This window comes from Orcinus orca, chromosome 9 (assembly GCF_937001465.1).
Source record: "Orcinus orca chromosome 9, mOrcOrc1.1, whole genome shotgun sequence".
NCBI classification, from domain to species: Eukaryota; Metazoa; Chordata; class Mammalia; order Artiodactyla; family Delphinidae; genus Orcinus; species Orcinus orca.
Genome location: NC_064567.1, coordinates 49,326,379 through 49,351,326, shown reverse-complemented (window position 1 = coordinate 49,351,326; position 24,948 = coordinate 49,326,379). Strand labels below are relative to the sequence as shown.

Below are 24,948 nucleotides of genomic sequence, written 5' to 3'. Positions count from 1 at the left end.
TAAAATCAGTTGGGCATATTTGCATAAGTCTATTTCTGGGTTTTCTGTTCTGTTCCATTGACCTGTGTCCCTCTACCCGTACCACACTATCCTGATTACTATAGCTGTATAGTAAGCCTTAACATAAGGAAGAAGGATTCCTCCCACTTTATTCTCTTTCAGAATTATTTTGACTATTCTAGGGTCTTTTCCTTTCCATGTAAATTTTAGAATAAGGTCAGCTGTGTCTTCAAAAATCTGGCGGGGATTTTTACAGGAATTGCATTAAACTTATAGATCAATTTGGGGAGAATTTATCTCTTGACTATGTTGACTCTTCCAATACATGAACACAGTATAGAATATACTTACACAGATATATACAAAGAAGTATATACTTCTTCGATTTCTTTCAATAGCATCTTATAGTTTTCAGCATACAGAACCTGTACATCCTTTGGTTTTGAATCTTCTTTATAATCAGTTGGTTAATTCTCAGACATTTCATGAGCACTTACTAATGAGTGCCAGTACTGTGCTTGGTGCTAGAGATATAAAAATGAAATACAAGGCCTTTGAGAAGCTAGTGGGACAGAGTTTCAGAAGAACATGTTGTTTGAATTGATGTTTTAGCTAATAGCAAGAGAATAATTTTTTCCCCTCCAAAATAATGCACTTTGGTGAAATTGGAAATATAGTGAAATCAGAGATTTATTATTTATTGTTAAAGAAGCACCCAGTAGAACATGTTTGAGAGCACAGGCTTTGGAGCAAGGCAGACCAGAGTTTGAAACCTAGCTCAGTCTGTTGGCCATTTGACTTTGGGCCAGTTGCTTAAGCTTAAGAAGCCTTATTTTTCTTATCTGTAAAAAGGGGGGTGATAATATTACTGACCTCTTAGGATTGTCATAAAGATTAAAGGAAAACATGTATAAAACACTTACCACAGTGCCTGGCACATGCACATGCCTTGTTCAGTATGGTTAATTTTATTGTTGATTTATTCTCATATATCAGGGCTAAGGAAAAAAAGATGAGGTAGATGGATAAAGGTTGAACCTGGGGTGGGAGTTGGGGAGGGAAGGGGGTACACTGAAATTGAAGAGTGATTATTATAAGACAACACAGGAACTAGACTTTCAAAGAGTACAGTTCTCTTTCTTCAGAAGTTTGTTTTCACATGGAGAACAGTAGGGATCAGTTAGCTTAAATTTTTAATTCTACTCTGCCTGATTTCTTCCTTCATACTAGATATAATCATTAGGCCCAAGAAGTCATTAAAGTGTTTAATAAGGTTATTAAATTGACTAACTGCTGCTACTGAAGCAATTTTCATAGGAAATCCATACGATTCTAGTTATGGAACTTGGAGCTGTCCTTTGTGGCTGACAGGCTGTCAACATTCCTTTGAAGGATGGTGGGCAGCATCATGAGGGATGCGTCTAATTAAGACATTACAGGTGAACCTTGGCTTCCTGGGTGTGCTATTCGTAGCTGGAAGTATCGTGAAACTTCACTAATTCCTACTAATTGCAGATTGGGGGAGGGGGGCCCATCTGAATTATAGAATATTTTAAAATAAATGTACTTTTATTACTTTCAAGTACATATTTTAACTCCAACTACGCAAACAAATCGTTGTCTGGTACAAGTCTTAGGGGACTCAAGTTATTGGTGCTCTCAGAATGATTTTCAATTACTTCTATGTAAATAGGTGCTTCCGGAGTTCTTTAGGGTGCTTGAAAACAGTTCATTCTCATAGACCTTAAACATTGCTCTTGTAGCCACGTGCTGTTAATTGGCACACCCTTAGAGGAAGGGGTTTGTTAAATTAAGATAAACTTTAGACCAGCTGCTAAATAACATCATTAATTCATGGAGTCCAAGAACCCAAGTGGATGAGGTTTTCATTTCAGTTGAAGTTTGATCTCATCTTTTTTTTTTCCTGAAGCCAGTTCATTTATTCCTGCAGACATGCATTTATTCATTAAGTGATATTAATGGACTGCATTGGGTGTGCCAGGCGCTCAAGTCATGCTGGACAGCCTAAGCTACCCTAAAGGAGCTTAGCATCTAGTGGAGGAGGCCTGCAGGTCATTACAGTGCAGTAAGGCATGGTGAAGAGGGAGGATGCCCAAGGTCTGCCCAGAGACAGTAGGGGCTTGGAGTAGAGTCAAATTAATCAGACTGGGTGAATCTGAGGATTTCCAGAGGAATTCCAGAAGGATTTCTAGAGACTGAGTTGCCTTTTGAAAATGGATTGGAGTTAGCAGAAAATAAAAGAAAGAACCAGATGATGGCGATGAAGGAAAAAGCAGAAACTGGGGTGAGGACAGCAGTGCAGGCAGAGAGAACAGCATGTTCAAAGGCGTGCAGGTGTGAAATTGCATGCTGTGTATGGGGATGTAAGCTTCGCCTTTGGAGATTAGGAGAGTGAAAAATCATGAAAGGCTATATTGTGCTAACTACAGAGTTTGAACTTGGTCTTGAAGGTTATGGGGCAGGTTTTGTAGGATTTTCAGCAGGAAAATGACACCGTCAGATGTGTGCTTTGGAGCCATTCTTGTTTTAGTGTGGGGGCTGAATTACGGGCCCAGGGATCAATTAGCAGCCCATGCATTAATGTTGGGCAAGCAGTCCTTGGGTCAAAGCACTCACAGAGGGAATAGAGTTGTGGGTGGGTCAAAGAAGGGTGAATCTGGAGGACGTGGTCAGTGAGTCAGATAGAGAAGTCTGGGGACTCTGGGTTTCTGGCTGGGGTTGCTGGGGATGAGATGAAGAGGAGGATGTGGGAAGGGCGTGGATTCTTTGTGCTTGTGGGATTTCCCAGTGAGCTGTCTAGGCAGAAGCCTGGATACGTGGGGAGATGCCTGGACTGGGATGGAGAGAGAATCATCAGGTCACGCTGAGCACTTGAAACCATATGTTCGGATGAGGTCATCCTGGAATCCTAACAGGGTGTGAAGAACAGCAGCCTGGGATGGCTCTCAGGGCAACAGCAACGTTGAAGGGAACGAGAAGGAAGAAAGTTCGCCATTTCGCACTTCAACCAAGTTAAAGATTTTCAGGATTGAAAAAGCGTTTGCAGCCTTAGCTCCACAGTTAGTGTTGAGCGTTCATTTAAAGTGCATTGCTGTGTTCTTAGGGGATTCTTTTTCCAGCATGGCTTTAGAATATGTTTTCAACATATCTTTCCTACATAAAGATTAGTCATAATGAGTAATAAGAATGGTACAATCCAAGAATTGCAATCCACTAAGATGAGGAAAGTAGATTCTTTACTGTAGAATCTACAGTGTTCATTAGGATGTTCATTCCTTTTACACATATCATGAGGGGCCTGCTCCAAGCAATTTCTGTGAAATCTTTAGGTCACTCTGCCTTTCACTGAGAAATGACAGTATTAAAGTGTTTGCAACTAGGTTCTTAAATTAATCAATTTTTACTTAAAAAAAGGTAGACATCTGGATTAGCTTTTCTGAATTGCTTATTGCCAAGGTCTATGGGAAGACCTCTGTGCTCTGGGTTTATAAGCATTTTCCTTTCTACGTAATAATCGTTGACTTTCATGTAGCACTTAATGAAAATTTTCCCAGTGCTCTCACAGGTATTTTTTAATTTGATCCTCCTAACCAGCAGTTGAGATGGGCCGGACAGGCATCATTCCTATTTTCCTGATGTAGAAGCAGAGGCTCAGTGGATAAGTTCATAATTTAGGAAGTAAGTGAATCAGAATTTACCCCTGGTCTTGTGACCACAATTTCAGTGCTCTTTCCATGAAAAGGGACATGTTACTCAAAGTGTAGATGTCAGTAGTTAGACAGTAGCGAACAGATACAGGGGAAGAAGTCCTGATTTTTTTGAGAACTATTTGTCATTACTACCATCTTCAATTAATAATATGTTGAGTGTTCAAGGGGTCTGTGATGCTGTGGTAATTGTGGACTTTATAATTTTAGTTCAGAAACCTTTTTTTAAATGACAGGTTTGTAGAAAATTGACAAATGCATTTCTTTGTCTTTTCATTTTTGTTTTACCTGAGTGGAGGCCCACTATTTCAGTAACAGGTGCATATCTTCTACTGTTAATATGGAACATTGAGCTGTTGGAAATATTTAATTTCCCCTGTGGGATATTCAAGAACTTCTGCCTCTCCAGTGGAAAAGTGGAACTGCCAGCACCCTGGGAGGGAGTGTGGCTTACATGTGACCTGATGACTAGCAGCCTTCTCCTTAGGCTGGCTTAACGGGGGTAGGATAACCTTGTCAGCCCTTGTCAACATTCTCCCTTGCCCTGAGTGTGCTGGGGGCATTTGGAGGGTTAGATGTGGTCTACCCTGGATTCTGGTCTTCTCTCCTATTCCTGACCTATTTGTCCTTCTGTTCATTGATTCATTGGTGATTGATTCACTCTTTCTAAGAACTATGGATGTGTGAAAAGCACTCTGGGAAAATGAGTTACACACAGACACACACACACACGCACACACACGCACACATACGCACTAAGGGCAGGGTGCCTGGGTTCCGTTTCATTTCCACCTCTGGGCAGGATCTACTTTACCCTGAGCCAATCACACTATATGTAAGAGGGCTTCTTACTAACAATTGTCTTTACAGTCCCTCTTATAATTTAGAATACGCTTTTAAGAAAAAATGGCCAAAACGTTTAGAGTATTTTATATTGTTGTCTTGTTTTTATTGTCTGTCTTCTAAATGACTTTAAAAATACATAATGAAAAGATTTTAAAATAAGACTTTTTGGAACATTAACTCATCATCCCTGTATATATACTGAGGGCAAGCAGTGGGGCAGAAGTGTCCAATGCAAGAGCAAAGCATTACTTTAGAAGGTGAACTTGATAGGTGGCAAAAGCGATTTAAGGGAATGTGGACTATTTTTCTCCTTCTCTCTTAATCCTCTGTCCTGAAAAATTCTCATTTTATTATCTGCATAACAGAATGGAGGTGCTCTGTCCAGAAAACCTCATGATCTTTTTTCTTCTTCTGCTGTAGAGTGCTGACGGCCTGCTTTTCAGATGTGCCAAAGCAAAGCAGTAAGGAATGCCTAAAATTTCAGCCCTGAAGTCTTTTTTCAAAACAAAAAGTTAAAATATTTAAAATGAAATTCAGTTAGCAATGAATTGTTGTGCCAAACATAACACTTTTTTTGTGGTACGTTTTCATATTTTAAAATTGAGCTGATTTAATGAAGAGCACTTTAAAAAATATTGTATTTGAAATTTTACCCCCATTTCCTGTTCTTACTATCTTTAAAAAGGAACAAAATGATCTACTTTGTATTTTTTTTAACTTTTCTAACTCTTATCTATAACATGAGGTTGTTATGAAGATGAAATGATTAACTACACGGGAAGGTATATTTTAAAAATAGAAGAGGGTGTCAAAGGCGCTCATCTTTCTGTTACTAAGTTAGTAGTGCTTATTCTCAGGAAGTTGGGGTGCACACACAACGTCATTTTCAGCTCTCCTTGCTTGCTTTTCACATGGCCTTTGTCACTCTTTCTTGTGTTCTAGCAAGTGATTTAGCAGGCAGGGCCTATAGTTTTAATTCAGAGAAATGAAGAAAGTAAGAAATGACCACTTTTACAACTGGATAAAAATGTGAACCTATTTTTCATGATGCAAAATTGAAAATCAGTTTTAGAATATCTGTTCTTATTGTCTTCACATAACCTGTAAAACTATCCAAAAGTGCACCCAGCTCGGTTTTGCGTTATTGTAAAAATTCCATTTGTGGCAACAGCGTTTTTTTAGACTTCCTGTGGTGCTTGATTCATTAACTTCTTGTTTTTTAAAGGATTACAGCCACATCGGTTAAAGTTTATTTCAGTTTTGTTCTTGTACAGTCATTTCTCTCAGCCCTTCTTAGCCCTACTTGCCATTCTGAAACCTATTTCTTTGCTTGTGATGCCTTTACAGGAATTTGTAAGTGTTTGGGTTCGAGATCCTAGGATTCAGAAGGAGGACTTCTGGCATTCTTATATTGACTATGAGATATGTATTCATGTAAGTATGCCGTCAGTAGTCCATAGAAATCACAGTAATTTTTAGGTAGCATACATTTGATGGGATACTATGATATACTTATAATTGAAATTTATAAAAAATTTTCTAATTCAAAGAACTGAATTTGAATGATTACAATTAGTGCTTGTCTCTTAAATGAAGTAGTACGATGGTTCCTAAAGTTGTTTATTTGAATTCCTTATTGTACCTTTGTTAATATTTTAATATTTATTGCCTTCATGTATGAAGATGTGAATACATCTAAAATTCAGAAAGAGTTTTTATAGCTCATTAATGGTATGTCTTTATGATCTGTTATAGCATATTTCTGGAGACTATATTGCCTGATAAATCTTAGGTTTTGAGAGGACGTAGTGTTCTCTGGAAAAGAGATGTGCAGTGTTTTATATGTAGAACAGGAAAGTAGGAAATGAATATATGGAATTATTTTGCCTTAGTCTCAATTCTGAGTAATTAAGATAAGTAAATAACTAGAAATGATTTACTTTACTTGGAAATAGTACTGTATCATAATCTCTTGAACAGTGTTGTGTGGTGTGTCGCCTCCTCTGATTATCTTGAATGAGGGTCAGCAATCTTTTTCTGTAAAAGGCCAGGTAGTAAATATCTTTGGCTTTGTGGGCCATACAGACTCTCAAAATTACTCAGCTCTGTTGTTGTAGGGTGAAAGTAGCCATAAACAATACATAAATGAATGAGTGTAATTGTGTTCCAATAAAAATTTATTAGTGAAGACAGGTGGCGGCTGGATTTGGCCCCCAGGTGTATATAGTTTATTGGCCCTTGATCATGAAGATAGTCACTTCTTTTGTCTAATTTAGTCCAGACTTTTCTTGAGAGCATAGAAATGGGCTCAGATTTTATCTGTGACTCTGTATAGAACAGGTGAGATAAAATTTAGCCATCCTTTGATCATCACATTGTTAATAGCTACATTGGTATATTGGGTACCCAGATACCACCCACAAAACTTCTCTTTTTTCTCCTTTCTTCCCTTTTTTCTTTCAAAGTTCCCCAACTTGGAAAATAAAGTAAAAACTCAGAACTGCTTTCTTTGATGATTGTGTTGAAGCCCATGGCCAGGGTGCGCCTTGTATTTTGATTTTGTTTTCGTTTTACTCCTGAGGTCACACCGGATATGCATTCTGTGTGGAAAATTATAACACAAGTATGTAAGACTAAGCATTTGAAAACGAAATGAAATTCTTTAGTTGCCTTTTGACTCCCTCTAAAAAATTTGTGGGTCCTTATGACACACTTTATAGTAGGTATGAAATTTAATTATCTTCAGGGAGTTAATGAAAGTATAGATCCTTCTCTTCTACATAAATAATATGATGTGAATTCAGAAATGTCCATCTAAAACCAGAAATAATGGGTTCCACACATGTTATTTGGTGGCGGCTCTGGTGTTTCTCTGAGATGCTTATAAATTGACAAGGAATAAATGTTCTTGGCTTGATAGATAGCAGAAGCAAGCAACTAGATTTAGAGGAACTTGATAAATTAGTGATCTCAGTGTAGCCCGATCCTGAAGAGGCTTCTACCTATTGTTGTACGATTAGGAATGGGTGGGGAGACTGGAGAGTTCTTGTTACCCTCATTTAGATGCTGTACCCATAGAGCTTTGCAGGTAGAGAAGCTGGTGTTTAACGCACTTAAATTAACCTCAAGGGAAATGATACCAGGCAACTCCGAAGTTGTAGCATTTACTTGGAATTTTAAACTAGTGGACTGTCAAGGTGGGTAGTCCTTCATATATCCTCTCCTGAGCTTGTCCTGCAAATGAAGGACTTATAGATAGACCTTTGTCTGGTGTAAGCACCAGATGGATCTCCAGTTATTGCATGCACAGTGATTCTGAGCAGAGAAATGAAAGGCAGTTGAACTGAACTCCACCTCTGCCTGAGGTTCAAGAGGCCCTGCAGTGGCCTGGTCCTCTCTGGGGAGAGAGCACTGAGAGGATACTCACCCAGGCCTTGTTAGGGCACGAATTCTGGAGTAAACGGCCTGCTGCCTGAGTCCCTAAGGGTCACGTTAGAGGGAGGCCCTGGTGTGCTTTGAAATCCACACACACAACATTATTATTATTTTTTTAATAAATTTATTTTACTTATTTATTTATGGCTGCGTTGGGTCTTCGTTGCAGTGTGCAGGCTTCTCATTGCGGTGGCTTCTCTTGTTGCGGAGCACAGGCTCTAGGCACGCGGGCTTTGGTAGTTGTGGCACACGGGCTCAGTAGTTGTGGCTCGTGGGCTCTAGAGCACAGGCTCAGTAGTTGTGGCTCACGGGCTTAGTTGCTCCGCGGCATGTGGGATCTTCCCGGACCAGGGCTCGAACCCGTGTCCCCTGCACTGGCAGGCGGATTCTCAATGACTGCGCCACCAAGGGAAGTCCCACAACGTTAGTATTGTGCCACAGACTCCATCCAGTGCGTTTGCTGCCATATCGTCCATGACAGGATTTAGGCCAATAAGTATTTTGGGGGCAAGTCTCTTAACCTCTCTGCATCCTGAGGTTCTTTGAATTTTAGGAAGTTCAGGAATACCAGGAACTGTGCCATACATTTCATGGGAACGGTTAGGAACTAATGTACACCATCCCTGACACTTTCCAAGGAAAACAGCGGCTGGGTGCTTATTAAGTGGTAGGTTGATAACAGTTTTTGAAATGATATAAATCTTGGGGGCAAAACAATTTCCCATTTGGCAGTGTAAAGATTATGAAATAGAATTTTGAAATTAATAGGTAGAATAGAGATCTTCTTACAAAACCAACAGACACATAAGCCAGTCTCTGGTTTTACAGAAAGGAGAAACACACATATTTACCAGCCTTGTGTTTACCCAAAGGAGAAGCATTGCTGTTTTGCTTTGGGTAGGGACTCTGAGGGTGGCTTTTTCTAAGTTTGCCTTAAGGTAGCTGGAAGGAAACCAATGTCCAGTAACTAATAATACTATTAAGAGATAACATTTGCCATGTGCATATTATCAATCCTAATAACAACAACCCTGTGAAATTGGGATGTACTATTTCATCCCCATTTTACCATTCAGGGAACTGGAGTTGAAGTGACTTGCCTTATAGCAGAGCCAGGACTAGAATTTGGGTCCTCCATGCACATACTCGTCCTGTGCACCACATGTCTCTTTTTACTTGATCACGCTTCCTTGCACATCTAAGTAGAGAAGGGAAATGCTGAACTCTTGTTTAAAAGTGATTTCAGGATTCTGGGTGATTTGTGTGATCTGCGGCGATGGCCAGATCAAGGACACAACGGCTTCTGCGATGTCATGTGAAGGACCAAGAGAAGGTGTTTCTAATCCCCAAAGGCTTCTCCACGGATGGATGGATGGGGTTGAATGCAGTGGATGACCCTGAGCTCTTATTGGTCATTTATTCTTCAGGATTTGTTTAATGTTTATGATTTGTCTCTGAAGGGAGTGCTAATAGGTGAGCAGGAAGCTACTTCAGGACTCAGGGAAGGGCAGGGTCCTGCCTTGCCCCAGGACAACACTGCTCATTTATGTCACCCCAGCTGTCTTCATGGATGCTATATTGGTGGGTTATGTGCACTATTTGAGTCTTGCATAAATGCAAATGTATTTTTGATTTTTAAAATCCTACTTTAGATGAATATTGGGGGGCATATAGGGAGTTATAGATATAAGAAAAGCATTTTTTCCTCAGGTGAGGCTTATATTTTTTGTTTTCTTTAAACAGACCAATAGCATGTGTTTTACAATGAAGACATCCTGTGTACGAAGAAGATACAGAGAATTTGTGTGGCTGAGGCAGAGACTCCAAAGTAATGCATTACTGGTGTAAGTGATTTAAAGAGTATATTGAGGGACATTATTATTATATTCAATATTTTAAAATTTGACATGCCACTATATATAAAATAAACAACAGTGGTTTACTGTATAGCACAGGGAACTATATTCAATATCTTGTAATAACCTATAATGGAAAACAATCTGAAAAACAATGGAAAACACCTGAAACTAACACAGTATTGTAAATCAACTATACTTCAATTAAAAATTTGACATGTATTAAGATATATAAAATACGAAGGATTTCGTAGGCTTTCTTCTTGATCGCAATATATAGCTTTAGTTAGTTTTTTTTTGACTACTGCATCTGAATTCAAAATTTGTCACTTGAATTATACCGACTTGTATGAGTATTGACCATGGAAGTCCTCAAAAATGTTTTTTTTTGTTTAAGTTAATTGATTTTCTCACACCCTTATTATATAATGTAACCATATAACATGTATATAATAGTTGTGTGATAATTATTATGCACAGTTTGCTTTCATCTTGAGGGATTTCTGTAACGAAACCACCTTAATTGGATGATTAAAAGCATTTTTTTTTTCTTTCTCATAAGACAACTGCCAGAACTTCCATCTAAAAACCTATTTTTCAACATGAACAATCGCCAGCATGTAGATCAACGCCGTCAGGGTTTGGAAGATTTCCTCCGAAAGTAAGTGTGCAGAAACGTTTGCAGCCAGACGGGAGATATGAGCACAGTGCTTTGCAAGAGTTGAGTGTCCTGTGATCAAGTCGGGGAGAATGTTTCTGATTCTAAAATGCTAGTGATCTGCTCTGGAGGGACGCTCAGTAGTTCATCTTCTATATTAGAGCACCATCTTGTGGCTCACATCACACAGTGCATATCCAGGACCAAACTTTCCAGAAAGAAAACAATAAACTAATTGAATCAGATAATAAATATATACTCCCTTAAGTTATAAAGCAGAGCCAAATTGCTTGGGAGTTTAGCTGACAAGAGTAAAATTTGCCAGGAAACAAATGTGCCTTATTAAAAAGGCACTTCTTAGAAATTCTCTTTATTTACAACATTTAGGATCAACAGACCGAAGTCAGCTGTACGATGGGCTGCTAATACCCTTCTGAGCTCCTCTAAATGAATAGCTTAATGATACTCTTTGGAGAGAATGTTTATAAGGGAGTATTAATTGGTGTTTGAATAGTCTCAGTGGGTTATTAACTCTGGGGTACTTGGTGATGGTTGGTACTGCAGTGAAAGTGACTTGAATTCACACTGCTATAATTCCCCTCTTTTTGGAATGCTGGAATACCTACCTATCCCACGGGACAACACAGTGGTTTGCACACAGACCCTATGGCCAGACTGCCTGAGTTCAAATCCTGCTTCTGCTACTTATTAGCTGGGGACTTGGGCAAGTCTTTTACCTCCTCTGTGCCTGTGTTTGCCCATCTATAAAATGGGGTAATAATAGTATCTACTTCATAAGGTTGTCGAGAGGATTAAATCAGTTAACGAATGTAAAGCACTCACAACAGACTGACATATAATGTGTGGTAGCCAAGTATCGGCCATTATTTTAATGCACTTAAATGAAATAGCTTTGAGCTAATTTTGCTATTTTGCTATTTTGTAGATAAGGAAATAGGATGAGTCCTATGACCACTAGTTAGTGGCGGGGCCCAGTCTCCTGAACTGTCTTTTTCTACTAGCTTCAGGATCTGAAGCCGTCTCCTTTTGAGTCTCCTACACAGTAACTTTGAGCTAGCCTGAAATAATATACTGCCCTCTCCCCACATGGCTCACTCATCAAGGGTTTGGGTATTAAGTATCCACATGAATATTAACATTTATTTCTATTAGATTGATATCATGCTTTTCCTTTGAGGGGGTCATGGAGACATACAGAAACATCCAAGATTATAAATTGAGGGAGGGTCGGAAGAGAAAAAGAAGGCAGAGGAATAAAAATGACAAGAGACCAGAAGAATGGATTAACCGAGCCAAGTTCTCAGAAAACCTCACACTGGTGTTCTTTGGGGTATCATAGGCATGACAAAGACCCAGTCAAATTTCTTCTGCCCTTTCCCTTTGGGGATAGCTCCAATTTTAATTGTCTGTATGGGACCCAGGTGGCTAATGGCCTCTCCCTTAAGACGTGGTCCCCGCAGCCAAGTTTGCAGAGTGGCTTGTCGCTCCAGATGCTGCTCAGGGAAGCTGCAGACTGGCCATCGCCAGTGAGACCTGGACAGAGCTAGTCAAATCCTGCAGTCCCCAGAAGCGTTGGGCAGCTACATGTTTTTGGTAGAGAAATCTCCTTATTTGAGATCAAAGGACAGTCTGTGTCTCTATATTTATGTTGCTGGTTAAGTGCAGGGCATGTGGTTTTCGACCAGGAATCACTTCATTGTTTTAAACATGACCTTTCCTTGCACAATTGGTCAACCAGATTCATGCCAGAGTGAGAGTCACTGGGCTGCAGAGGGGTTGTGCTTAGTTACTCTAGGTTGTTTGGGCGTGCTGTGTCGTTTCGCAGTTAGCTGGTTGAATCTGATGCAGAGGTCATAATGGAAAGTGTCGTGGGTCAGGGGCTTGAGGAACTGGGTTCCAGGTCTCCTGTGAATCTTGGCTCCTGAGTGTTTTCTGACTCTTCGACCTTGGAAAAGTCACCTCGTTCCTGTGAGCCTTGGTTTGCTAGAAAGAACGCAATAATGTAACACATGTATTGCCGACCTCGTGGGTAGTTAAGTCATTCAGAGGATGGCTTGGAAAGGAGTCTGCAAACCTATTTATTAAGTGACTGCTTTGGACCAGGCTGGGTACTGGGGATATAGGACTGCACAAGATGGACACATATCCTTACCTCTTGAAGCTTCCATTCTAGTGGGAAGCAACTATATATGTACCAGGGATGGCTAGATTCATTAAAATTGGATCTGGATTACCATGCAGAAGTCAAATCATGAAACGGACACCAAGTTCTCTTGTGATGTTACTTGTTCCTTTATGGTCTGTGAACATTAGTCTCCAAGTGATGAGTTTCACGTTAAAAATGAAAGCTGGTGCTTCCACGTGGTTTGAACCTGAAGGAAGTAAGGAGTCTAATACCACACGGTTGGATTCAGTCCTGACCTAAATGCCCTGAATACTGTGACCCTTCCAATCCTCGCCACCTTCTTTTTTGTGCCCCTCAGATTCTGATGCATGGTCTTCATGTTCTTTGTCTAGTTTGTGTAAAAATAGCAACCTCGCATGTCTTTGCCCCGGGTACACCCCCTCTGTCACCCCAGCGTAAGCCCGCTTTGGCAAACTGGATGTGACATGCAACTCAGCCAGCCATCTGTGTCCTGACCCCACCTTGCTGTCCTCTGAGGCCCTGATGGTTACCCATTAAGTAGGGCCACCGTTAGTAGCCTGTACCTTGCTTGTAGAGCGCTTTCGGAACTTGAGAGGGAAACACCACAGCATTAAAATGTGAAACATGCCTGTGTTGTAGATTTTTAGCAGGTACTTTTAAAACTTGGTTTTTAGGTAAGTTTTGAAGTTATGAACTAAGAGCGCTATATATGTTCAAACCCTTTGAAACCAAAATGCTGCTGTCTCTGTGCATAGGTGTATGTCTGTAATACAAATATATATTTTTCCATTTTAAGGTCATTTGTGAAGTAATGCATAATTAATAGCAAAGTACATATCCAGGCCACTCTTCATAGAGGAATTAGAAAGTTGTTTCTTTGCCAGGATATCAAATAAGAGTAATTTATACTATTTTATTGAACACTGGCTATGTTTAGCTTTTTACATATTTTATCTCAATACTTACCACGTTAGGAGTCAGGTTTCATCTCAGTTTTATAGACAAGGAAATTATAAGAAAGGTAGAGGCACTATATTAATCCCAGGAACTGGCAGGTTTATAATTAGAACTCTTAAATGCTAGCTAAATTTGGTCAGTATGATTGTGAGATTTTTCAAATATATTCATTTTTCCTCAATCTTGGCTATACTCTCCCTTTTGGGTCTCCCCCCGCCCCCCGGTTACTTTTAAATTGTAAATCACTTTTACTAATAGTTGTGAAAAAAGAAGTTATAGACTAAATGATAAATTCTGTTGATAAGTTTCTAACTATGAAATTGGCATTCCTACTAACTTTTTACATTTGATTGCTATCACAGATGGGAGCCAGCTTTCCTTCTTTACTGAATCCACCCCATTAATGTAACTACATGTACCTTACAATGTAGACTTCTGTATTACAGTTTTGTATTTCTTAAAAAATTAAGGAATTGAATAAAAAATTTTTTTTGCAAAAGATGGAAACACTACAGCTAGTTTTATACACAGACACACACACACACACACACACAATTTTTATAAGTCTTTGTGTTCAATAGAGGGCACCACAGCACAGATCATGAGTGTCTTCAATGAAGATTTGTAGGTTTTATTTTTTTCTCATGGTAAGAGGTAAACAGGCTGAATTAATTTTTTTTTCCTACATCAAACTGCTAACCTTCCACACGCTATACAGATGTATACATATCATTATATTGGGTTCAGTAGACTCAGGGCATCCTTAGTTAGGTTTTGCATAGCTATATATATTCTCAGCTGAGCCAATATATAATACACCTAATAAAATCACGTTGAGGAAAACCAGATTTTCAGCTGTGTTTAATTCAAGGAAAAACAGGTTTTGCTTTGTTTAATTTAAAAGTTGGTATGGAGAAAGGAATAACTTTTGACTTGTGTTGTAAATATCCTTTCAGAAATTCCTTTAAAATTCTGGAGGCTATTTATTGTTCCTTTTATAAAGGCCTGAAAATTGTATACATTTATTTTTATGGAGGCTTATAAAGATGACATTTTATTGACTGTTTTACTAAATACTCTTTATATTAAGTTTGAAGTTGATTTTCTGCTGTTAGATTTGTTGGTGGAAAATGTGGCACAAGTATGACTAAGGTAAAATAAGGTTTAATATTATGATGGCAGTCACAACACTCTCTGATATATACTAAACCAGATATTACTTAAAATGAACTAATTATGCTCACTGAACCAGATGGGAAAACACTCTAAAAATTTTGTATTTTTAATTTTGGAATGAAATACTGGACTGCAAATAAAAATCCTAAATACAATAAAAAAGTATTTTTGCTTATTTAAAACTCATACCCATGGAGTACGGTGACATAAATTTAGCCAATCAGACAGAAGCAATTCAAAAAACCTAAACTGTGCCTGGCACATGTTTTTGAACTCAGGGCCTGTGTGGGTGTTCAGATGTTCCCTGAACATCCTTCTCCCAGTTCAGAATTGTGAGCTGGGTGTGCCGGGCTCCCTCTGGCTGTTCACCTGTATGTCCTCCAGATGGCAGTATTAAGCAGAAAAGAAAACACTGGGAAATGAGTCTAAGGCACAGTAAAATTGGAAATTGAATTATAGCTCAAGAAAAAGGACAGTAGCCTTGAGGTGCAGATCAACCTCAACTCTGATCACTTTTGTTTGCTGTACCCATGTGTTAGGTTACTAGCAAGTTAATAACAGTGTGTGACCAGTTCAAGGCTCAGTAGAATTGCTTTAGACATGAAATAAAGCTAAAATGAATTTGTGTCCAATATCATTGGCATTAGCGCTCATTACTTTTGTGGTGTAATGCCTCAAACCATCTAAAATCAGTTTTAAAGATTACCCATTATTTTATAAAGAAAATACATTTCCAGCAGAAACAAAGCAGTAAGTATAATCCTATGAACAGTTACTTGTAACATCGCTGGCAGGAAACCACTGACAAAGGACACAGGAAACACTCCGTTCAAACTTCACAGCAAATGCAAGGTAATATTAATGGCTCGTTGCTATATAAATCTTCTCTTGATTTGAAGCATTCAAAACAAGAGTCGTAAACATTTATAAAGGTAGAAAATAAATCTCAAAGAGTAGTAAAAGGGATTTATTACTTTACTCCTTATACTTGGTAAATTAATCTTTATCATGTGATATGGTCATCTTCTGAGGGCACCCAGGGCAGAGGACATGGAGGGAGTGTAAATATTTAACTGCTTCGCTTGAGACTTTGCCTTTTAAAAAGGCACGAAGGTTTTCCTTTTCCTTTTAGTAGGTCAGTAAAGAGTATTTCTCAAACTACATTTGTAAGCCTATTTGAAGCAAAGAGGACAGCTAGATTTTGGTTTTGATCCTGTGCATTTTTAGACGCTTGCCTTCTTGAAGAAATAATTCTGTTTTATATGGAAGAGAAGGAAATATTCCAGTGACCTTGGATTTTAAGTAAATTAATATGAATGGCCAAAAGAGATTTACTTATCTAATTCCTTGTTTTAAAAATGCAGAATATAAAGTAAGTTTCGTTTGGTATGAAATACATACTCTGTTTTTCATAGATCTCTATATGAAAAAAATCCCATGTTGGACAGAATTATACTTGGGTTTCAGTGTTTCAGTTTTGTCCCCTATATCTGGTCTTAGTGTCTGTGTTATATCATTATCGAGCTATTAATAGAGACTAAATTATCCTACATCAAAATCTTTGCTAAAAAGAGAAAACCAGTTTTTATTTAAATATAAGGGTATTCTTTGACATGCATTTCAGAAAAAGACACATTCACTGCTAATATGAATTTGAGCACGTGCAGATTCTGCTACAGGGCAGTTTTTCATTCTCCATGCAGTTCTGATGCACCTGCTGAAATTTGTATTCTCTTTGTAAACTTTGATCTTGCGTGTGGGAAGGCTAGTATGTACTTATTACAAAATTATCATACTTTAATTACATATATGGTAAAATTGGCTGGGAGCAATTTTATTTAGGGACTCATTTTAAAATAGATACGTAGTGCTGCTGAAGATTTTGTAGAAATTTCTAGTCAATCTTAAGTATTCAAAAAAGCCACCTCTCAACTGAGCCCTTGTGAACGTGTATATAAGCATCCTTGTAAAGTCTGAAAATGTAAGACATGCTGAGAAATCTATTGACTTTTCAATATAGTTTTTAATAGTTGAAAGTTTTGATGTTTTATGACAGCCTAGACAATAAAGATCACAGAATTGACATGCTGGTTGGCAGTAAATTTTTTTAAAAGCAGAATAAATTTCTGTGACTATCTAAGCAAAATATTTCCATAATTAATCCACATGGTCATAACAGATGGTTAAATTGAAGAAATGTCCTTGAAGTTATTCTTTTAACAGATGTTCTTAACTATTAGCTTCATGTTTTTACTCACCTAAGTTTCCAAATCATCGAATAAAAGTTAACATATGCTTTCATCCCTTCAATAGGCAGAGTCGTAATTGATGCCAAGTTTGCCATAGTAGAGAAATTACTTCAGTGGCATATTTCTAATGTTTTTCTCTTTCCCACCCTATAATTGTCCATCCCTGTCCACTGGTCATGTCTCCTTTTTTCTTTTACATAGGGTCCTACAGAATGCACTTCTGCTTTCAGATAGCAGCCTTCACCTCTTCCTGCAAAGCCATCTGAATTCAGAAGACATCGAGGCATGTGTTTCCGGGCAGACTAAGTACTCCGTAGAAGAAGCAATTCACAAGTTTGCCTTGATGAACAGACGTTTCCCTGAAGAAGAAGAAGAAGGAAAAAAAGAAAATGATATAGATTATGATTCAGAAAGGTATTTCCTTGCACTTTGATTTAATGTATACGTATTTATATAACACCTTGTGCACATGTGCGTGTGTATAGATATATACACACACTCCACTTTTTTGTTGATGTAATACTAAGATAATGAAAAAATTAATTGACTGAGATTTTATTGAGCTGTGACAGCTCATCATAGTAGTCTTCACACACACCTCCACACTGAATTAATGAATGCAGTAGAAATTCAATTATCTGCATTCTGATTATGTGACTTTCATTTAGTCAGACTTGAATTATTCGCGTTTAAATTATCTAGCTAAAAAAATATCCAACTGCACTCCAAATGGCTAATTAAAAGTCCAAATTTCCTGTCTCTCTCTGTGACTGGAGATAATTAAAGTTCTCCTCTGTTACTCAGGCTTTGAGTGTGTTGTGAAAACCAATTTCCTCTTTTTATTATTTTCCCCCTCTCTTCTTTTCCAGTTCATCCTCCGGGGTTGGACATAGTAGTGATGACAGCAGTTCACACGGATGTAAAATGAGCACAGCTCTGCAGGAATCCTGAAAAATAATTCTAATGTTACCATTTTAGGAATAGCAAACTGTGTCCAGTCATAGAGCAGAAAGCTTGCTAATAATATATTCTTAACTAAAGCTCACTGTCATATTAAGTATTTAAATTCGTAAAGATGTTGTGTTGTTTATTAGTGGTATTTTTATGTTGTCCTATTTTGGCTAAGCTTCTGTAAAAAGCTAAAAGCCAGTGAATGCAGTATTCTCCTTGATAGGCGCACGCTATTGGTAAAACAAGATCCTGCCCTCAAATGAAATGATTTATATGTTTAAAAAAACCTAGTTGGCTTTATTGTATTTTAAAAGATAGGTAAATAGGTAGCATTTGAAATCCAGATAGAGCATTCCTTCTTGTATCACTGGAGCAGTGTTAGCATAAACACAGCAGGTATGGTCTTAGCCGCTAGGAAGACTTTCGGCACAGACCAGAATGCCTCTCTCAGACAGGCGGCTGGAATTCTGTGGGTACCTCCCCTGCACTGGGAAAACACTTACTTTTGGGGTGGTTGATTGAAATGTTTTAAGAGTGTTTAACCTTTCCAGTATTCTATTTCACACATAAATGGAAAATGTATCTTATGAATAGAGAGACGTTAAAATTATGTTTACATCTTAGAGAAAAAGCCCAGAAATAGCACTAGTCATTTTGCTTATATTTGCAATATATAGATTCAGAAATACATTTTCATTGTCCAAAATCAGCTTTAACACATGGTTTCTGGAAACAAACCATTTGTTTTCATTATCTGTGTGTAATTAGAATTATAGGTTCATGATTTATTTTCTGACTTAATGTGCAATTTCTTATCACTAGATACCTTTCAGTATCAGTGACAGTTGCTTGTTACTTTTTTAAGTTAAAAGTAGGATCTTATAAAAATTAATAAATTTTGCCAACAAATATTCCCATAATTTAGAAAAGGATATGAACTTGCTAATTTCAGAATTAATTATTCATTTTTAAAAAGTCCTTTCTTTTAAGGCATTTGCCTGAGCATCTATAAATGCTTATTTTATGAAGCAGTAATTAAATGTCTTTTTTTTCTTTTTTTAGTGGCCCAAAGATTAAATGTGTTAGATAAAGTACGTTGAACTTCAAATTTCAGATAAAGCAGCATTTTCTTGAGATAATTGTTCAAGTTTCTTCCTGGTTGAATGGTACAAAATATCTCTGAAATTAACAGGAAGATATTTTTACATAACTGGTATAACTTGTTGCTTTAATTAAATATTACCTCACCTCATTTTATTTTAACTAGGAGTTTAAAAGTGTTATTTAAAGAGTCTTTGAAATGCTTGTAACTAAGAACCAACAGAAAAAATTAAATTTAGAATACGAATATCTCCTTAATTTCGCCTTTTTGTTTTTTGTTTGCTCTAAAACATTATTGAACTTTTTGTAAATATTTTGATTTAAGGTATCTTGGATCTTGTTACTTTGTCATCTAAGACTCATTATTTTAATACGGGGGAAAAAAAGATTTAGCAGTTTCTTTTTATCTTGCTAACATGTAAAGTTTGCCATCCAGTCATTTGAGTGTGATCCCTAGGTCCTTGGCAATACGTATTTGCATTCACGTTATTTCTGTTTTACTGCAGTTTTGAAAAGCATATAACGTGCCACCAATCGTCATGTGATTTTCAGATGATGTAACTATAGCTATCAAAATTGATATTAAGTAATGCCTAATACTGTGATATGTAAACTTCATGAGATCTTCATTTTCACATTAAACATGAAAAAATCAACTTCAGTTTGTTGGATCGCTTATTTTATACAAGAGAATATATTTCTTCTGTCTTAGATCTAAATTCAGTGTGTTTTGAATGATGAGTAATTTTTAATGAATAATTTTGGTAAAATTTGGTTTCATATTCACTGTAGTTGTGTACATTTAAGGTTTAGCCTTGGTTTGGTTGTTTTGATATCTAAGCACTGGCTTCTTTAAACTGATTTCCTGCAGCTGAAATATTTAAATGAACTTCAGCCCCCAATGGCTTTCTTGTTTTGTTCAAGTCTCTTATTTTTCTCCGCCATATTTTTATAAAGCTTTCTTTAGAAAAAGAAAACAATTACTTAAATAACTAAATAGCATAGATGTTTATTTAAAACTATTTTAAATGTAACAAATTTAAAGAATTCTAATCCTGGTTGCTTTATGATTTACATACAAAAAACTGTATTTCCCTGGCTAATTCTTAAAGGGCACACTTATTCACCTATAAAGATGGTTTATGTGTTCTGTTTGAGAACTGGTTTTATATATAACCCAAAGGTGTCAACAATGAAAGTCAATACCTGTTACTTAGGGCTTCTTTCAAAGTCTCACTTGGAAGAAAGTGATTTAAATTCTAGTTAAAATTTCAAGTTTTAAAAATTACTAAGGAAAAACAGAAATGTTAATCTTTAGTTATGTCCCTTAAGATATTAAATATCTTGCAGGAGCTTTTTAAGCCTAGTTCACATTTTACTAAGTAATTAAATACAAACAAGTGATACGCAATAACCTTACTATAGTCTGGTAAAAAAAATAAAATTTCTTTCATGGCTCTTAAGAATTTAAACAAATTCATTTATCCTAGCCACAATTACCATTATATCCCAACAGTAAACTGAATGTTGTTTTGAACTCAGTTTATGTTTTTTGGTGCCTTAAGGAGTCATCATCATTGAGCTACTGTGATACAAATAAGGTTTTCAGTATTTCAGCTATAAATGAAGACCCTTTTCCATGAAAGGCCTCTAAAATTTTAAGATAAAAATAACAAAAGTTTATTCTATTTCTAAATAGTTTTCCTCTTAATATTTAAATCACTTAGTTGGTATCCTATGAATACAATGCAGCATCTTTTCAATGTAGGAACAATTTATTTCAATACAATTTTCTGCTTTTGTTTGGAATATAGACCTTTATTGTATATATAATATATACACATATTTTCGAATACACAAAACTGTCTGAAATTAGTTATTGCAGGTTGACAGTCAAAGCATAGATACAATTTCCTTTGCACATAAAGGTCATAAGAAATTAATACATTTTAGTAGAATGGAGTTCAAAAAGTTTAGGACGTAAATAAGCAACAATTTCTTTAAGTTTGAAGTATTTACAAAGGATTTTGGCTCTATTCTTTGCCATATGCAGCTCACAAACGAGTCACCATTGTTCCTTTAAGTCAGGCACAATTGCTCTTCACTCTTGCTGGAAACTTTTCTAGATCATTGTTATGAACAGTGCATTGGACACTATTTTAGCTGCGCAAACTCTGGTAGTGACCCTTTTCTCTTTCTCCAAAATTCCAAAGACTGGTTTTCAAAAGATAGGAAACGAGAAAAAAATTAAGCTACAGTTTTCTAAGGAATTTAAACTCTGGTCTAAAGAGACCATGCAAATGGTTTATGCCAAAGAGGAAAATACCCTTTCTCCCCCGACGAGAAGTGTAGACGCATCCAAAGCCCCACACCGCTTGTCTTTGCCGCTAGAGGCACAGCACGGGCATAACTTGCGGTTGTTTTTGCTTGTTTCTTACCTCTGGGCCTTCTTTATAGCTCTGCCCCCCACCCCACCGGCGGCGGCGCTCCCGCGGCTGCACCCGGGCCGCCTGTTGGCTGCAGCGCCCGGCCGGCTCGCGCACACTCCCCGCGATGCGGCCCGCACACGCGCGCTCCCGCTGCCTCCCGCCCCGGCCGCTCAGCCTCCGGCGGCGGCGGCGACTGCGTGGCAGGTAGCGAGCCAGTCGGCCTCGGTCCGGTAACCCATGGCAACCGCCCTGGTAACCCATAGCAACTGCGCGGCGGAAAGAAAGGGGGGGGAACCCGGGTGGAGGGGGGCAGCGGGTGGTGAGTGGGAACAACAACCGCAAAGAGACAGGATTTACAGCACCGACCTGCAGCGCTCCCTCCCCTGCCCACCTGCCTCGAACGTGGGCACCGCGAGGCCCCCTTCCCAGGGTTAGAGTGACAGCTTGGCGGCTTGAAAAAAATAAATAAAATAATGCAGAGGGGCCTGGGGTGGTGGGTTTGGTGCAGGAGGGAGCTTTGAATACCGATGACCCCCTGGGGCCTCCGGGTTCAGTCGTCTCCGGGTCCCCGCTGGTTTGGCAGCGCGCGTGGAGCCGGCCCCCGCCGCTCGGGTGGGTTTCGGGCTTGGCTGGGTCAGGGCGGCCGGGCCGGGGAGACGGCGGCGGCCGTTCTCAGTCTAGGGCTGGACCCGAGTCTTTGTTCTGCAGATGCTCGCGCGGCACTGCGGCCTCCGCCCCGCCGCCCGGCCCGAGAAGGGGCGACGACGCGCCGCCGGCGCGGGTGTGGTTCAGGCCTAGAGCGGCCCCGGAGCGTCCCGGGGTCGCGACGGGGCTGGGGCCAAGCCCACGCGTTGCGAAAGTTTTATCTGCGCACGCACCGCACACATTAGTCGACCCCTTTCTCCTCTAGTCTCCCCAGAACCCTAAATAAAACCTGCGGGTGGGCGCGCCGTCGCGTTAACCCGTTAATCTGTCTGGGAAGGGAGGGGACCGACGACGCTTGGTGTCGGGACTTGCTCGCCGGGTAAGAAGCGCGTGCCTCTGGATCCAGAAACGGCCCTGGGTCAGGGTTTAATGTGTGTATGTGGGAGGGTGGGGGACGTATAGGGAGGGAGAAGTCCCTCACCCCATCAGGCCTGGAGCCCAGAGGCCGAGCTTCCTTTACCCTGGAAAAAAGCGCGCGGCCAGTGGCGACCCGATGCAAGGCTGCGGGAGGACAGAGGGGGGCGCTGCTGGGCCAGCGCGGTGGCCCGGCGGTCCGCGGCAGAACGCGCCGCCTGGGGTCTGGCTAGCTGTCTGTGTGGTGGCGTGATGTTAGGGCTCCCAAGTGGAAAGAACCCACGCTTCACACAGCTTTCCATCGGTGCTTGGGAGCATCATTTGCTCGCTTGTGTATTCGCCGAACACCCAGCCCTCAAAAGGATGATGCAGGAAACACAACCGGAACAGGTTCCATTGGATACAGAGTACCTAGGTACTTAAAAAGTCCACTCCATCAGGAAATGTAGTGTGGTGAAGAGAGATGGCACTGGACGCCTATAGTTCTAGGTCTAAATCTAACTAGTTGTGATTCTAGGTGCATTTTGATGTTTTAAGAAGGATAAGGCCCGGATAATTTTTGAAGTCCTTTGAGATCTTAATCCTCAATTATTCTCCCTCTGTAGGTGTGTGCCAGTTACAAATACAAATAGCAAAGCCTACACAAAGACCTGCACAAGTATATATTTGTACAATATATGGTCCTGAAAAGGTGAGTAGATCAACAGTGTTTTATATATCTAATACTTTTACTGGTAAACAAAAGGGAAACTGGCTAAAGAATCCTATTGTAATCCTTTCATAAGGAAAAGAATCTTCTGAATATATGCTTTTGTTGCCGCAGATCTTAGGGAAGCTTTGGCTTATTTGCACAAACGTGCACGTTCTGGGCTCCGCTGCCTACTGGGCACCAGGTACAAAGGAGACTGTAAACTCTCAGACCTGTGTAAACTGTAAAAGATAGCTTGCCTGCCCTGGGATCCATTCAGTACAATCCCAGCCCTCTGCATAGTGGTGTACTGGGAGCCCTGTGCTGTAGTTTAATTTTTTTTTTTTTTTTAACAAAAGCAATTACAGAAAAGTGCAAATTTAACGTGTGACATTTAACATTTTCCTGTGGCAGGCAGCCTCCACTTAAATGGGGCCTTTCTGCAGAACAACAGGAGCCAAAAGGCCTTGTGTCATGGAGTAATGTAAGACACAATCTGGGCTGCAAATGCACAATGAATCGGGAAGGATTTATGTAATTAATTGACCAGTCTTAACCTGTTATCGTGATGTAAGGAATTTGGAACTCATTAATTTGGGTTCTGACAGATTTCATATTAGAGCTGGCAAATATGGATTGAGCCTCTTATTCTTGTAGCAGCTGGAATTTCCATGACAGTGAGGATTAGTGAAGAAGACCTATTGCTGGAGTCAAACTGCCTCTTTGTAATCAGTAGCCCTGCTCTGTATTAAAAGGATAATGGGGAAAAAAAAAAGTAAGGAAAAAAAAAAGGCAAAAGCATATTACCTGGCTGAAGGAGCGGAAGGGGCTGGTGCTCACACTGCTGGCATGTGTACTGAGCACAAGCATCTGCAGTTGAATGAAAACATTAATTTCAATCATAAAGTTAGCTGGTTTCTCAAGCACCTTGAGAGCAGGTGAAGGTAGAAGAGTCTCAGGGTCAGGTTTAGTATAGTTGTCAAAGTTAGAAGGGATTAAAAGATGGAGCCTTTGAATTTCCTCTGTGTGCACACAGAAATGGATGCAGAAGGACATAGAAGTCTTATGAGGGGCAAATGGCATTTTCTGAATATCATATCCACAAATGAGCGATTCAGAGCCCTGAAGGAGAAACTGGCTTTCTCAGGAGCCACTGACTGTCTCCTAGTCAGAGCTCCTTCGTGGACCTCATGAAACCCAGAATTCACATAATGAGCAGTTTGTCGATAATCTAATTTGTGTCCTTTTCACAGAATACAATGTTTAATGAATCATCCATTTGGAACTCTCTAGTTTCTTCTTTGAGATTTTAAGAAAATCCATTAAAAATCTAACTTTCATTTTCACCCTCTTTGATCATCAGAAAAATGCTAGGTTGGAAAAAAGTTCGAAGATTAAACTAAATGCTTTTTCCTTCCCTTTCTTTCACAATAGGTTTCCCCAATTACTGTGCAACGTGATAAGGTTAATATAACAACTGCCATAAGGATCATTAATACAGGAAGATAAGCAAAGTTGCACGTTTAAAACATTTTCAGGGTATCATTTGCCTCCTTCTGCTAATGCAGAATACAAGCACTGCATATTTAACTTTTTAGACATAAAGCCCAGTTGACCTTTTCTAGTATGTTATTCATACTAGAATATT

The 24,948-nt window shown here is 39.1% G+C and overlaps 1 protein-coding gene and 1 long non-coding RNA gene across 5 annotated transcripts in view; one reads left to right on the top strand and one right to left on the bottom strand.

The window, feature by feature from the left end:
* SNX10 (sorting nexin 10) overlaps positions 1-19,780 on the top strand; it is a 71,499-nt gene extending 51,719 nt beyond the window's left edge. For 3 of the 4 annotated variants that reach the window (XM_004265654.3, XM_033420575.2, XM_049714781.1), the window contains exons 3-7: positions 5,922-6,008; positions 9,753-9,853; positions 10,428-10,526; positions 17,274-17,486; positions 17,942-19,780. In XM_004265654.3, the coding sequence (XP_004265702.1) occupies positions 5,922-6,008; positions 9,753-9,853; positions 10,428-10,526; positions 17,274-17,486; positions 17,942-18,023 (582 nt within the window). In that variant the 3' untranslated portion in view covers positions 18,024-19,780. Of the gene's footprint in view, positions 1-5,921; positions 6,009-9,565; positions 9,591-9,752; positions 9,854-10,427; positions 10,527-17,273; positions 17,487-17,941 lie in introns of those variants that run through there. The other variant, XM_033420577.2, reaches the window with a different exon arrangement.
* On the bottom strand, positions 16,827-23,174 carry LOC117199851 (uncharacterized). The gene is made up of 2 exons (XR_004481191.2): positions 22,079-23,174; positions 16,827-17,431 (listed from the first exon to the last, which is right to left on the bottom strand). It is a non-coding gene; the product is annotated as an uncharacterized LOC117199851 (long non-coding RNA).
* Between the last annotated feature and the right edge of the window lie 1,774 nt (positions 23,175-24,948).